Below are 16,099 nucleotides of genomic sequence, written 5' to 3'. Positions count from 1 at the left end.
AAAGTGAAAAGTGTATTTTAATTTCTTATACTAAAGAACCCTTGTAGAACCCTTTCAAGAGTGTAGGACTGAGGCTGTGGTATAATTTGCCTTCTGTTCTGCAGATTCTGAGAGCCTGAAGACACTGGAGAATTTAACTGTAAAACATGGAGAATCTCTCACTATTCTATGTTTATATGATGAGAAATACAAATCAAACCGTAAATACTGGTGTAGGGGGTATCTCTTCTCCTCCTGTAAAATAGTAGCCTCTACAAACACAAGTGGAAGAACATCAGTTACTGATCATCCAACCCAGAATATGTTTACTGTTGAACTGAAGAGCCTCCAAGACTCTGACTCTGGACATTATTGGTGTGCTGTGGAAATTGGTGGGAGAGGGACCCCTGATGACAAGGATTATTTATACCTGACAGTCAGTGCAGGTAAGAAGTCTCTCTGTGTGAGGCTGAATGTTCACTGTAACCAGGGTTGGGATAGCTACTGAAAAATGAGTAGTTAGCTACTTTGTAGCTAGCTACAATTTAGCTACTTTTCCAGAAAGAGTAGTGGCTACTTTTTAGCTACTTTCAAAGTGTAATTGTCAGAACGTTTGTGAATCTCCACCTGACACACCAAAAAATCCCAAATGACTGTGTGAACAAGACACTGCATTTAATCCTGTGCCAGAAAGAAACACACAACTGAAAAGCTGCAAATATACAAGAAGATCACCAAAAACTGTAACCAACAATCAAACTTACACACCCAAAGGTGCGATATCCAACAAAAATTTAGATTAATGCAAAGTCAATCATTCCAGGTTTTTCCTAATAAAAATCAAGAAAAATAACTGAATACAGACCCGAGAATTGTTGTGCAAAACACTGTCAACTGTTGAAATTAAACTTGCTCCAATGTAAACATTTCAGCAAGATGCACCGATCAGACACAACATTATGACCACCCCCTTGTTTCTACGCTCATTGTCCATTTTTTCAGCTCCACTTACTATATAGGTGCACTTTGTAGTTCTACAGTTACAGACTGTAGTTTATCGGTTTCTCTGCAGACTTTGTTAGCCCTTTTACCCTGTTCTTCAGTGGTCAGGACCCCCATGGAGAACAGTTACTATCTGGGTGGTGGATCATTCTCAGCACTGCAGTAACACTGTGGTGGTGGTGTGTGAGTGTGTGTCGCACTGGTCTGAATTTACTGTCACTGACACGTTTAATCAGCAGAAACTCGCAAAACTTAAGTCAGCTTCTCTTTTGCTTCTCGTTCGAATGAGAAGCTGGAGCATGAGAAGCGACTTCAACCTCATGAAAAGTCAAACATTGAGAGATATTTTACAAGAAATTCGCAGAGAAGTTTCCCGAGATGCAAGAAAAGCGGCTACAGCTGAACTGAAAATTAAAACAGAGCAAAGTAAGTCTGAGTTTATATTTTCAGCCTGTACTACAACATCAGCACATATTGAGATATCGTTACAGCCAAAACGGACAGAAAATGTCGTGCCTCCCAAGGTGGTTTGATTTTTGTTGAAAGGACAAAACGGCTCTTCTTAACATTTCAGTTTCGACCCCTGAGCTAAGCCTACTACTAATGGGTGATCAGCTTGATCATGCTTGAGCTGTTCGGCTCAGTTAGGATTGCACAGTCGCCACCAGCCCAGTGAACAACCACGTTTCGTTGGTCTTTTTTCCCGGACTATCTGAAGCTAAATTATAGGGAAAAGTTTCGCTATAGCTACACAAAAATTTGTAGGCGCTACAGCTACTAGCTATTAATATTTGTAGTTAGCTACAAAAAGTAGCACACTACTTAGCTACTCCCCCATCCCTGATTACAACTTAAAGCTTATAAAGTGTCATTTATGATGAAGAATGTATTTACACCACTCATTCTCTGCCTCTTTATTCAGATCCTGCTGTGTCAGTGATAAACAGCAGAGTGAGTGGTCAGGAAGGGTGTAGTGTCAATGTCCAGTGTCTCATCAGTGCTGAATATAAGAATAAACAGAAGAAGTGGTGCAGATTTAAAGACTGGAGCTGCTTCACAGTGGGGAGGACTACCACATCCAGAAATTCAGCAGTGCTGGTCAGTGATGATAGAAAAGGATCCGTCAGTGTGGAGATGAGGGGTCTGCAGAAGAGTGATGCTGGCTGGTACTGGTTCAGTGCAGGAGATGTGGGAGTTACTGTTCACCTCACTGTCACTGAAAGACCTTCAAGTAAGATCACATGTATCAGAAATACTGTTCATACCTGCTGATCATCAAGCTGTAATGTTGTTCCACTCACACCACTTTATATCTCATTTTCCACAGCAACAACAGCTGTGACTACAGTTTGTGCCACTGAGGAAACCAGCATCAGTGAAACCACTTCAGGTCTGATCACAAAAAGAACCTTAAAATTCATGAAACCACAGAATAGAAAGAATGAATATGTTTATTTTTTCCTTCTAGGTTCTACAACTGTGAACAAAAATACAGAAAGAAAAACAGCAGAGCTGTAAGTAGTGATGATCTACTTTGTGTATGTGTTAAAATACTGCTGTGCTTTCACACCTCGATATAACATGTTTTTGCTCTTTGCTTTTTTGAAGAACAACTGACCCCCTCACAGTAACAGCTTCTGAGAAAGAACATGACACAAGCACCCTGTAAACCTCTGAAATAATAATAGTCAGAGGCATCAGGTTGGATTTGGTGTTTATTGAGTTTTTTAACCAAGACATACGTCTTTATTCATTAACGTCTCATACAGATACTCAACAAGAAGTTCCAGCTTGATGATTAGGTCTCACATGCAAAATCAACATTACATTAACGAGAATAGTGAATTAATGATGGGGATTTTAGGGCTCCAGCAGATTCCTAAAAAGTCATGTAAACTCACACACACTTCCTAAGCTGCATATCCCAGCGATCATTGAGCAGAAGGCAGGAAACACCCTGTAAAGCTGCCAGTCCATCACAGGGCGTCATGTAAACTCTTAAAATAGATGTTAAAAATTTCAGGCGATCAATGTCTAAAAATGTATTAAATAAGGTATTTAATGTGTGGATGTCCAGTACAGTAAGCTTGATTCAGTTTGCATCCTTTTCTGTTCTTTGTGCTCTTTTTATTCCTTTGTCATAGACAGAAATTATTCACAACCTGCATCAGTTAGAAATATTTCCAGAAGTTAAACACAGTGGCTTAAATGTCTGCAGTGTTGAACTGTTTTAAATAGTAACCTTAAACGGTGTAATATCTGCAGCACCGGTGTTTCCACTTTTAAACTCTCCATCCTCCATGTAAGCGTGGCCATGTAAAATGTGAGCATGCTGGAGACTTGTTACAAATGACATGCTGCTGAGGTCTTAAAAAGGAATTGAAATTTAGTGTGTACAGGACAGATTGTTAACTCTGCCTACTCAAAGTCCAAATAGTAATGCCAAAACTCTGAAATGGGTTGTGTGTATTGCATTTTATTTGGCTCTTAAGTAAAAGTTCATCTTAGAAGTGTTGTGTCAGTAATGGGTTGAACTTTAAAGTAGCTGAATTCACTAATTAGAACTGCTGTCTGACACTTTTACAGTGTCTCCATTCTGCAAGACATTTCATTTGCACAGTCCAGTAAGTGGTGTTACTCTGTTAAAATAGCTGTACTTTCACACCTCAGCATAGCATGTTTTTGCTCTTTGCTTTTTGCAGCAGAACTGGCCATCCTGCAGCTTCTAAGAAGGTCCATGACACAAGCAACAGTGAGAAGAACCAAGATAAGTAAGTAAAAATCAAATGAACTGACCCTTTTTTATTGCACACTGAAAAAAACAGGTGTGCTCTAATAAATACTAATAAAACACATTAATGACTTCAAATATCTTGGGTCAACCATCCAGAGCAATGGACAGTGTAGAAAAGAGGTGAAGACGAGGGTGCAGGCAGGATGGAGTGGTTGGAGACGGATGTCAGGGCTGATGTGTGACAGAAGGATAGCAGCAAGAGTGAAAGGGAAGGTTTAGAAGACAGTAGTGCGTCCTGCTATGATGTATGGCTTGGAGACTGTGGCTCTGTCTAAAAGACAGGAGGCTGAGCTGGAGGTGGCGGAGATGAAGATGCTGAGATTTTCTTTGGGAGTGACAAGGCTGGACAAGATTAGAAATGAGCAGATCAGAGAGACAGTGAAGGTGGAGCAGTTTGGAGATAAAGCCAGAGAGGCCAGGTTGAGATGGTTTGGACATGTGTTGAGGAGGAATAGTGGATATATTGGTCAAAGAATGTTGGAGATGGAGCTGTCGGGCAGAAGGAGAAGAGGTAGACCTCAGAGAAGGTTTATGGATGTAGTGAAGGTGGACATGGAGATGGTTGGTGTAAAAGTAGAGGAGTCAGTGGATAGGGCAAGATGGAGGCAGATGATCCGCTGTGGCGACCCCTAAAGGGAGCAGCCAAAAGAAGAAGAAGGAGAAGAAGATTGAAAGAAAATTCAAAGTACATGGACCAGGATGTGTCTCTCTTTAGTGAACACAGCAAATGTAAGTAATCCTAATTGACATATATGCTACACAGTATGTCCCAAAGTTTGTAGACACCTGCTCTTGTTGTATGTTATTATTATTATTAGTTTTTATGTCTGCAGAACAGCTGACTCGTCTGCAGTAACAACTTATGAGAATGTTAGTGACTCGAGTGAAAGAAAGCAATAGAAGTAATTCACACATGATGAATGATGGTGAAATACTGATGGGCTGAACTTTTATTCATTCTGTACTTTAGATACTAAAACATATTTTATTTGACAGCATGTGTACTTTAAAAGTCTTAGGTTAAATGTAAGGTTTTCAAGGAAAAATATCATCATTCATTGCAGCAATAGAAATACCATGCTCATCTGGGTTCTACTGGCTGTAGGCCTAGGGCTGCTGCTGATATTGGCCACCATTATAACCTGGACCTTGACAAAAAAGTGTAGTAAGAATTCACCATCTCCTATTTTCATACAGGTCTTTTTATTAGCATGCTTTTAAAATGTTTGCTATTATAAAGGACAGTATTAACAACTAATAACAACTGTTGCTATTGTGCTATGCTGTGGATCATGAATGTTGTCTTACTACATAAGTACAATAAGACAACTAATTCATTAATATTTATTAATTCATTAATATCTCACTGTCACAGATGGAAATCAAACACGGACGGTCAGTAACACTGCAGTACACACAGTCAGTATTGTGGTCCTGGCGCAGTTTTGCTTGTGCTGCAGTAGAAAATGAATATAATACTTTTATGGTTCCTTTTTGATGAACTAGTTTTGTGTAAAATCACATTTGTTTGTGTAAAGCAGGCATCTACGACTGAAAGCCCAGTGATATACAGTGCTGTGACTTTTAAAAATAAAAAGGTAAGGCTTTATTTTTCACACACAAGTCAATATCAGAGGTGTAGACATGGGTAGGCCTACATTGATCACAAGCCTCTCAATCAAATGCTGAATTGATATTTATTAAATTGATTTGTTTTCCTCTTCTTCTACTCATTTTCATAGCCACATTTTTTTTAGCACAAATACTACAATGGCCTTTGGCATCAAAGGTAAAACATAAATGGTCCATAAACATTTTCTCGCTTGCTATGGCAGTAATTAGCCTATGATGATTAGGTTTAGGTGTTGTTCCTCTTCTTTGTACATCTCAGCTGTCAGATTATACCCCACTTATTTCGTCTTCATTGGGCAGAAATAGTGTCTGTGGTGATCGGACACATGCTTTTATTAAATGTGTTGCACTGCCTAAACTACTGCTGCATGCAAACGGTATTTGATTACTGAAACATTAAGAGATTAAGTTACTGAGTATATTGTGTCCACAGTCTTCATCTGCATTGGATCGTGAAAATGACGTCATCTACAGCAGCGTAACCACAACAACCAAAAAGAAAACTGTAAGTAAAAATACAGCAGTAGCACTGTTTTGACCACTTCACAGTAAGTTGAGTGGACATTAGCTGGTTGAAAGCTGTAAGTGTTTATGAGAAAAATGTAGCTTTGACCTCAACCTTATTAAGCATTTAGTTTAGCTGGTGAAAGAGCACTCAGGGTGGTAGGAGTGAGAGATCCTCCTTTATTTCTAACCCTGTCCTATTTTCCAGCTCTCTCAGGCAGTCAGAGATGATGAAGTGATCTACAGCTCTGTGGTTTCGGAGTGAGAGGTGAGAGAGTCAAAGTGAGGAGCAAAATACAACATCTGTGAAATGGTCTATAATGGACTGTTATTCAAATGAATAGTTCACTGAAAAATCAATGATACCCCAAATGTTGTTGATTGGCTAATCAGTGTTTGGTGTCCCAAAAACTGCTTGGGTGACATGAGCAAGGCAAGACAAGACAAGCTTATTTATATAAGCACATTTCATACACAAAGGCAATTCAATATACTTATTGCTTAGTGCTTAAGTGCTTAAGAGTGGAAATCAATAAAAATACAAAGTTGCTTAAAATCATTAAATGGAGAATTAAAAGGAAGTACAAAGTACATAAAAATAAGAATATAACTTTTAACAAAGTTAATATGAAAAGGCTTAAATGTTTTTGAAATGATCTTATTAAGGCTAATGTGCAGTAAAAATAGATGTTTAGAGCTCAATCATGAGCAGATGAAAAGAGGAATATTTTAAATATGCAGTTAAAAATCATTAAACTTGAAAATTAAGAAGCAAACCTCAGACACCAAACACATTTTTGCCTTTAAGCACTTTTGGGGTCAGGTGAAAATTGTGTACATTTCATTTGTTTTTTTTCTTTTCTGTGTTCTGATTTCAGGTGTAAGGAGGGGGTTTCTGGCCAGGTCTCTTACAATGAAGATACTGCAATGCAAGACATCTTACAATGAATTTGTACTATATCTCATATAATAATGATGAAAATTGTTTCGTTCTAAGACTTTAGCTTAAGGTTTTTACTTCCTCTTGATTCACACTTTCTATCTGTAAAATGCCCTTTAGAATTACCTGCAGCTACACTGCTTATACAAATGTAAAGTTAAAGGAATGGATTGCTGAAAAATGTCGTCGACAAGACAGGTTTGTGTCCAAATACTGTTTCTTTAGTTTAGCTCAGGAGCTACAAGGTTAATATTGCTAACAAACATTTACATTTACAGCATTTGGCTGACGCTCTTATGCAGAGCGACTTACAATTTGATCATTTTACACAGATAGGCCAAGGCGGTGTTAGGAGTCTTGCCCAAGGACTCTTATTGGTATAGTGTAGGGATGTTTGCCAGGTGGAGATTGAACCCCAGTCTACAGTGTAGAAGGCAGAGGTGTTAACCGCTACACTATCCCAACCAAACACTAAAAGTCAATAGGTCACCCAAATCTTTTCCATAAATACAGCCTTAACATGTCTCTCAAACCCTTCAAACCACATCTAGGTCTTCATTAAAGTTCAGACTTGATGATGTGGTTTAGGACACAGAATGACTGTAGCTGAATGCTGTAGACCTCCACTTTACAGGTGTTGTGCTGAATTCTGAATAACCTACAAAGTCCAGCTCCTCTTTGTACACCGGACGCTACGTTAGTCATTCTGTTTCAATTGTTAAACTTAATCTTCAGGTCAAAAACTCAAGATTGACACTCATTTATATAAAATCACTACTGTCTTATTAGTGTTTGTTAGCAATGTTAGCCGCATAGATCCAGTGCTAAATGAAAGAAGCAAAATTTTTTTGGGCAACAAATATGTCTTGGCTCATTGCTCTTTTTTCTGTCATAAGTGTTTTGTTGAGATATTTGTTATGACATTACATGTTTGGAGTGAATATATGATTAAAAAATTTCTCAGTAGCCTATAAAGCATTTAAAAAGCTGATGTGTTGTATGTAAAATTTGTTCTGATTGATTAAAATCCAGCTGTTTATTTTACCTTAGAAATTAAATATGAAGTTTAAATAATTACAATTTCACTTCATTGCGCAGATTTTCAATCTTAGGTTATAAAGTCTACAAGGATGTTTCACATTTACTTCTAGGTGTTTAACATTTTTCAAGTTTACATTGAACATCAGATGTGAATTAAAATAAAAAAATAAAATTTAGGAATATGTATTAAATGTTAAAACAATTGAAATGTTTGAAATCCTCAAGCATCACCAGACTTATTACACACTTACTCACTCACTTCTACAATCAGTAAGTATTTTCATGTTGACTGAAGAAACATTTTTACAGTGTGTGAGCTCAAAAGTCACCAGTCCTTCTGTCACTTATACTGAAGTAGCTGATAATCAATGAGAGTTTGTGCATCTCATGATGGTTTTACTAGTGAATTCACTTTTCTACCACTGGGGGTTTCTGCATATGCATTATAGTTCTGCATGTAAGTTGTAAATCATGCGCATACCATGAGTAACCATGAGAAACCGTGAGTATGTGAGGTTTACATACAAAACTGAGCGCACACACACACATGAGAAATGAGCCTCCTGAAACGTACACTAATCTTTATTATAGCTCCACATTAGTAAATCACTTCCATTTTACATACAAAACTTGAACATTTCTGAAGAAATTATTTCTGTCTGATTGAAGTTTACAGATTCCCAACAAGAAAGACAAACAAAAGTGAGGATCATAGTTCTGCGTATGTCACTTAAAGAGCAGTGGGTCACTTCATATTTGGAAAGATTACATACACAAAAAACAATGAAGTTCACAATGTAAAACATCAGATATTGTGTTTTGGTACTGTTTGTAATTTAATACACTTCAACAGAATTTGCTAATCACGGCTCTGTTTTATTGCCATTTCACATACAGTCCCAACAAGTTCTGGAATTAGGTTTATATATTAAATTTGGGATGAGAGGAACCGTTGCAGTTAATAGAGAATAGTGGTGATGTGATCTGATTGCTGGATTTAAGTGAGACTGTACTGGCTGAGATTTTAGTGTGTAGTCTGGGTTGGAGTTTGTTCACAGAGACCAATAAAAGCAGAAACAGCAGTCAAAACAGGAGCTCATGAAGCAAGAAGATGAAGAAATACGTTCTAAACTGACATTGCTGATGAACCTGTTGCCCACAACAGAAGCTCAGATGCAAAAGCTGCAGTGTTGTAGCTTCTTAATTATCGACACCTCCAGGATCTCAGCGTTTGTGGAATCATTCAGTTGTGTGAAAGACAGAACTGCTGTGACTCTCTGAAACACAAAACAAAGCAGGAATAAATCACCACCTGTATAAATTCACAAACTGAGGTTTCAGACTGTCAGTTTAAATCTTGTGGTGATGATGACAGATTCTATAATGTGTTATCACTGCGTCACTGGGGGGTTCAGACAGCAAGAGCAGTTACACTCATAAGACTGGGAGTGAGAAAATAGCAGAAAAGGCCGAAGCAGAAGCTACAATAGTGTGCTCTTTGCTGGCAGGTGGTGGCGACAGACTGATCCCTTATATGCATCCCTTATATCCCTTAAATGCATCCCTTATAGTCTGTGATGCTTTCATTTCTGCATGTAAATTATTATAACATTCAGTCCATCTGCAGAGAATAAGCAGGGCCTGTCAGTCAGTAACAGTCAGCAATAAATGAAGGGTTTTTCAAACGCGTCATAGCTCACTGTTAAAAATTTGAATTCTTGTTATATCATGTTGTATCTTAACTTTTATGATGTGGTAGCATTTTTTTCTAAATGCACTATTATGATAATTTTAGAATCTTTGATAAAAGTTAGAGAAGTATTGTGATGTATTTTAACAGCACGAGTCTGCTTAGTATTGATGTGGCAATTAATATGTAAAAAATGCACCATAAGTACTGACCAATAGTGACTCATTCTCTTCAGTATTTTTAATATGGTTTTCTACTCACTTGGGTTTCTCAGTGCCAGAACATGTAGTTTCCTCTGTAGAGAAAGGAATAAAGAAATGAAAAGTTAATAGATTCTGAAAGCTGTCAGTCACGCCATATGAAATAGTAGTAATAATAATAATAATAATACATGTAATATATATAAATATAATATTCTTATCATATCTGTCTGTATATATAAATATATATATATATATATATATATATATATATATATATATATATATATATATATAGAGAGAGAGAGAGAGAGAGAGAGAGAGAGAGAGAGAGAAATTGGCTGCTGCCAACAGCACTCGAGCCCTGTGTAACAACGAGAGGCACAAGAGTGACCGTACCTGGAGTGGTCATACTTTCCTGAGTTTCCTGACTGCTTAAAGTTGTAGCCACAGCTGTTTCTAACATAAGAGAAGAAGAGAGAAGAAACAAAGTGGTGTGAGTGGAACAACATTACAGCTTGATGATCAGCAGGTATGAACAGTATTTCTGATACATGTGATCTTACTTGAAGGTCTTTCAGTGACAGTGAGGTGAACAGTAACCCCCACATCTCCTGCACTGAACCAGTACCAGCCAGCATCACTCTTCTGCAGACCCCTCATCTCCACACTGACAGATCCTTTTCCATAGTCAGTGACCAGCACTGCTGAATTCTGGGATGTGTCAGTCCTCCCCCATAAGAAACACCTCTTGTCTTTAAATCTGCAACAATTCCTCTTTTCTTTCTTATATTCAGCACTGTAGAAACACTGGACACTAACGCTGCCCCCTTCCTGACCACTCACTCTGCTGTTCATCACTGACACAGCAGGATCTGAATAAAGAGGCAGAGAATGAGTCGTATAAATACATCCTCCATCATAAATAACACATCTAAGTTACAGTGAACAGATTCTACTTCACACAGAGAGACGTCTTACCTGAACTGACCGTCAGGTACACATAATCACCGTCATCTGATCCGTCACTAATTTCCACAGAACACCAATAATATCCAGAGTCAGCGTCTTGGAGGCTCTTCACTTCCACAGTAAACATATTCTGGGTTGGGTGATCAGTAACTGATGTTCTTCCACTTGTGTTTGTAGAGGCTACTATTTTACAGAGGAGCCATTCCTGCACTTTACACCAGTATTTACGGTCTGATTTGTATTTCTCATCATAAAAACATGGAATAGTGAGAGATCCTCCATGTTTTACAGCTAAATTCTTCAGTGTTTTCAGGCTCTCAGAATCTGCAGAACAGAAGCCAATTAATTCAGCATTACTGTAGAACTACTTCAGAGGAAAGATAGGAGGAAGGAGAAGATTATTATGTGATACAACTACAGATGGGAGTCACAACACTGTACACTGAAATGGGCTGATAGGGTTGTGCTTGTTGTATTTCCATTGCATACATGAAAAATGAGCTACTAGCTGCTTTTGTTGCATAATAATAACAATAATAATAATAATAAATAATAATAATATGTAAGTAAATGATCTACTATGATCATCATATCTTCATCAGTATATGCATCTGATATCTAAACATTGCGCCGGACCGTCTTTTTTCAGTCTGCACATGTTAATGTACATGAGGATGTGTGGCTTTAAAAACCTCTGCTAAACCCAAACCAACATCTCTGACTTGTACAATATTATTTCAGGCTTTACTGGGCAAATCACAGCAGCACACAGACTTTGTTTTAGCATGTTTTTATCTCTTTACTCAGTAAGGCTACATCTCTCAAATTTAACAAAATTCTTACATAGTGTAGCTTTAAATTCTAAATCAGCAAGAAAATCATTGCATTGTAACGGGGAGTGAGGAGGCGGACACACATGTTGAGATAAGCCACTTATCATGGACAAATCCAGGGTCACGCTCAAAACGGTCCAGGATCAATGAGCCAACATGGATAGATCGGGGACCAGACAAACCAGAATCAAACAAACACCAGTACAACCAACAACACAGACAGAGATTCAAACAACAAACAAAGACCAGCAAAGACAAAGAGCAAACACAGGGCTTAAATACACATGGAAAACAGTCAGAAGACAATCAGGGGCGGAGTCACGAGACAAGGGGGCTAAACCAAAACACGAACACATGGACAGGTCTGGGAGGGGCCAATCGTGCCATGAATCACTAAATCAATAAACACTTACATTTTTAAATACAAAATATCTCAAGATGAAGAATAAATGATAACTGTGGTGTCTTAAGAAGGTACAGAAGTTTAAGTTTAAGTGATACTTTTTTAATCCCACAAACGGGGAAATTCCACCTCTGCATTTAACCCATCCATGAAGTGAAACATCACATACACACACTAGTGAAGATACACACACACTAGGGGCAGTGAGCACTTGCCCGGAGCGGTGGGCAGCCCAATCCACAGCACCAATAAGAAGTGTTTTTCTATTGGTTTTATCTGTTATTCTAGGCAACACATTTATAACAGGCAATTTCCTGTAACATTTAAAGTGATATGATACTAAAAAAGAACTCCAACAGGTGAGAATCATCATCTGCGTGAATGAAAATTTATTTTTAAAAATTACTTCCTGAATTCAATTCTCTGCTACAGAATCGTGGCTCCCTCAAACTGCACTCCACCAGAAAGAGGTGTAAAAATGCCCAGCAGGAGGTGATTTGATCAAATACAAGCTTTTAAGCAATTTACTCAAACTCCTCCCTCCATTATTAACCTGTTATTTTCATTAAAAATGCATCGCAAGTGAAGAAAATGGGTCCATTACGTTGGGCTAATGATAGAAAAAGGAAAAATACAGCTCTGATCTTGCCTGAGATACAGAGGAGCAACACAAAGAGAATTAAAGAACTCATGACTGAGTAAAAGTACGGGTTTCTGTAAGAGGCTCCAGTGAAAAATACTCTTCCTGCCTCTGAGTGAAGCAGCTTGACTGCAGTGCAGTTCCTGTTTTTTTTTATCTACTCTACCCCCACCCCCTCACCCCCACTCCCGCCCCCCACTCTCTACCTCTACCGTCTCTTGCTGTTATTGACTGTGTTATAAGGCAGAATCCCACTTTAATGGATGGTGCATGAATGGATGGATAGCTGGGTGGATGGATACTTGGCTGGTTGGATGCTTAGTTGGATGGATGGATGGATGGATGGATGGATGGATGGATGGATGGATGGATGGATGGTTGGACAGATGGATGTATGAATGGATAGATGGATGGTTGGTTGGTTGGATGGATGGATGAATGGATGGATGGATGGATGGATGGATGCTTAATTGATTGGTTGGATGCTTGGATGGATGGATGGATGGATGGATGGATGGATGGATGGTGGATGGTGGATGAATGGATGGATAGATGGTTGGATAACACTTTGAGCTGCCACTGGTATGAAAAGTGCTCTATAAAAAAGAGATTATTAATAAATTAAAGTATATTTTTGCTTTTGGGATATGCTACATTACATTAGAACAGAAATAGATGCAGGCTCAATATCAATCAAATTTAACAAGAATTCCAAGGGATGCCAATAATTGTGACATATTTGTCATTAAGAAAAATGTTTTTCACTCTCTCATGTAGTCTCTCTCTCTCTCTCTCTCTCTCTCTCTCTCTCTGTCTCTCTTATAGATGTTTTGCTCACCCTTCTTTATCAGGATGCCAGTAATTCTGTAGATTATAAAGAAACAAGCTTGTGAACACTTTAAATAGTCACTATGGGTGTGCTCTGCCTCCTGCTGGACTGATTGTGAACTGCATTAGTCCTGATCACTTAACCCCTAAGTTCAGTACAGAGAAGACGAATTCTGTTGCTGTTAAAATGTCACAGGTTACTCACGTACACTTTGATTTACCAGCATCTTTACTGAAACAGCTGGTCTACAGAATTTATCTTAATTACCTCTCTAGTGAATCGTGAACAGTGTTAGGAGAGCTCATCTATTACAGATCACTCATCACATCTCTCAAACTCAAATAGGATTACTTTACTTACTACAACCTGGAAAAAGTAATTACGCTATTTATTACTTTATTTATTAATTACACTATAACTGTATGATATGTTTAAGTATAGTATTAACTTAGAAATGTGGCTTCAGGACTGAACATTAGCTTTCGTTAGGATAATTAAAGTAGCTAATAAGTTAGCAAACAAGCAAGGATAAGTTGAACGTTTTCTCTTAAATACCCCTCATTTTCATGAGTTCATTTCACAGGAAAGGTTGCATGGTTGAATGGTGTCTCCACGTTAAAGTGCAGGTTTGCCTACATTTACCACATTTTTGTTTTGTTCACCATGATGGTGTTGCAATTATTTGAAATTGTTCAAATCAATTATATTTTTGTTGATGCTGCTAAATTTGCTGGTCAACAACAACGTAATGGTTTGGATCTAGACGTCTCATTTGTGGTGAAGGTACACTGTAAAAAATCCAACTTGTCTTTAGTTCTCGAAACTAAAGTAAGAATGTAATTTGAACTAAAAAAAAAAGTCGGGGTTGTTCACATATCATCTTAAGTAATTTCAATAAATTCAGCTCCAACGTATTCCTAACTTTTTTTCCTTTGTTGATGTAACTTACAATTTTACGTTTCTTGTCCACTGTACTAACTAGTTTAATTAACGCATGCGCACTTCAAGTTAGTAGCGTTTGCTAAGGGGTTTTGCTAGTTGTTTAAGTACAACTGCCCAAGGTATGGAGTAAATTTTTAGTAGTCAGTCATGTTGCAGATAAATTCATTTATTTTCACGACATTTCTCAACATTATATACTTAAAGGGTCGAAGTAATGCTTGAGGTTAAAATCAAATGTTTCAATATTATAAGCAGAATAACACTTATATTTGACTATACACCCAGCTCTCGACAAAATATGACATCTTGTATAAACAGGCCACATAAAATGCTATTTTCAAATAAGTCCCTTTAACAAAGTTTTAATGTGTGTTAATGGTCTCATTTCCACTAAAGGCCAATGTAGCTAATAAGGTTTAGCAGTGTTAGCATAGTGCTAAATATATGCAGAAGTTTCTTATATTAGTCTTGTAGTGTATGAGTAAAGGAAAGAACTGTCAAAGAATTATTACGAAACGTCGTAAACGTCCTGATTCTGATGTAGCAACAAAGCAAGTGGAAAAATAAACCACAGCCGGCCTAACGAGTCCACACAGTTAAGACCTTAGCTAGCTAGCTAGTTAGATAGCAACAATATAACCGGCAGTGGAAAAGAAGCCTACCGCCCCGCGCCGCTGTGGATGCGTTAGGCAAGCTAACAGTTAGCCTCATTAGCCTAACGCACCCACACCAGCGCTGTACAGTGCGGTGCGCGCTGCCGTCCTGCCCCGGCGTGGACGCGTTAGGCTAATGTAGCTAGTGCAGGCTAAGTGAGCTAGTGTTAGCTAGCTACATTACTTAGCTAGCTATTGAAGCCGTAATTCGCCCGTTTGTGTCGTGTAAGTTAATATGCATGCAGAAACCACTCGTCTTAACCCAGGTCAAAAAGGACATTTTATAGATCCTGTCCTCTTCACCTCCCGCCCCTTACTTTAGTGTTCCTGGTCAAAATTGACCGGCCTGTTTTAACTGCTCTTAAATTAGCACAAAAAAAGGTTAACCTTCCTGTTGTCTATGGGTCAAATCTGACCGATTTACAACTTAAAACACTCATAAATATTGTGTTTTTCATCTGATTGCCTCAAGGCCTTATGATATCCTCCACACTGCACTTGCACATATAAAAGAGATGATCACATCTTTCAGTGAATTTTGAGTGTTTAATTAATCAATTGTTACACCCGTCATGTTCCCAGTTAAAACAGACCGAACAATTTTGACCGGGAACACTAAAGTAAGGGGCAGGAGGTGAAGAGGACAGGAGGATTAAATAGTTCAGCAGTTCTTTTTAAGGTGGCTCAGAGAATTTGACGTTGTCAACCCCACTGACTTAATGATGGTTTCAAACAGACTCAAGTGGATTCTGTTATTATTTGACATACAGCATCTATGAAATGTTCTTTTTGACCTGGGTTAAGACGAGTGGTTTCTGTATGCATATTAACTTACACAACACAAACGGGCGAATTACGGCTTCAATAGCTAGCTAAGTAATGTAGCTAGCTAGCTAACACTAGCTCACTTAGCCTGTACTAGCTACATTAGCCTAACTCATCCACAGTAGCGCGGGGCGGTAGGCCTCTTTTCCACTGCCAGCTATGTGGTTGCTATCTAGCTAGCTATCCTTGCTTGTTTGCAAACTTATGAGCTACTTTAATT

At 38.2% G+C, this 16,099-nt stretch overlaps 1 protein-coding gene across 3 annotated transcripts in view; it reads right to left on the bottom strand.

The window, feature by feature from the left end:
* Positions 1 to 16,099, bottom strand: part of LOC108416589 (polymeric immunoglobulin receptor-like) — a 900,619-nt gene that overhangs the window by 115,417 nt on the left and 769,103 nt on the right. The window contains exon 9 of one of the 3 annotated variants that reach the window (XM_037531126.1): positions 8,489 to 9,169. The exons of the other annotated variants lie outside the window; for them this stretch is intronic. Within the exon in view, the coding sequence (XP_037387023.1) occupies positions 9,136 to 9,169 (34 nt within the window). The 3' untranslated portion in view covers positions 8,489 to 9,135. Of the gene's footprint in view, positions 1 to 8,488; positions 9,170 to 16,099 lie in introns of those variants that run through there. 3 annotated transcript variants of the gene reach the window in all.

The sequence above is a fragment of the Pygocentrus nattereri genome, chromosome 19, assembly GCF_015220715.1.
Source record: "Pygocentrus nattereri isolate fPygNat1 chromosome 19, fPygNat1.pri, whole genome shotgun sequence".
In the NCBI taxonomy this organism is placed as follows: domain Eukaryota; kingdom Metazoa; phylum Chordata; class Actinopteri; order Characiformes; family Serrasalmidae; genus Pygocentrus; species Pygocentrus nattereri.
This window is presented reverse-complemented; position numbering and strand designations above follow the sequence as displayed.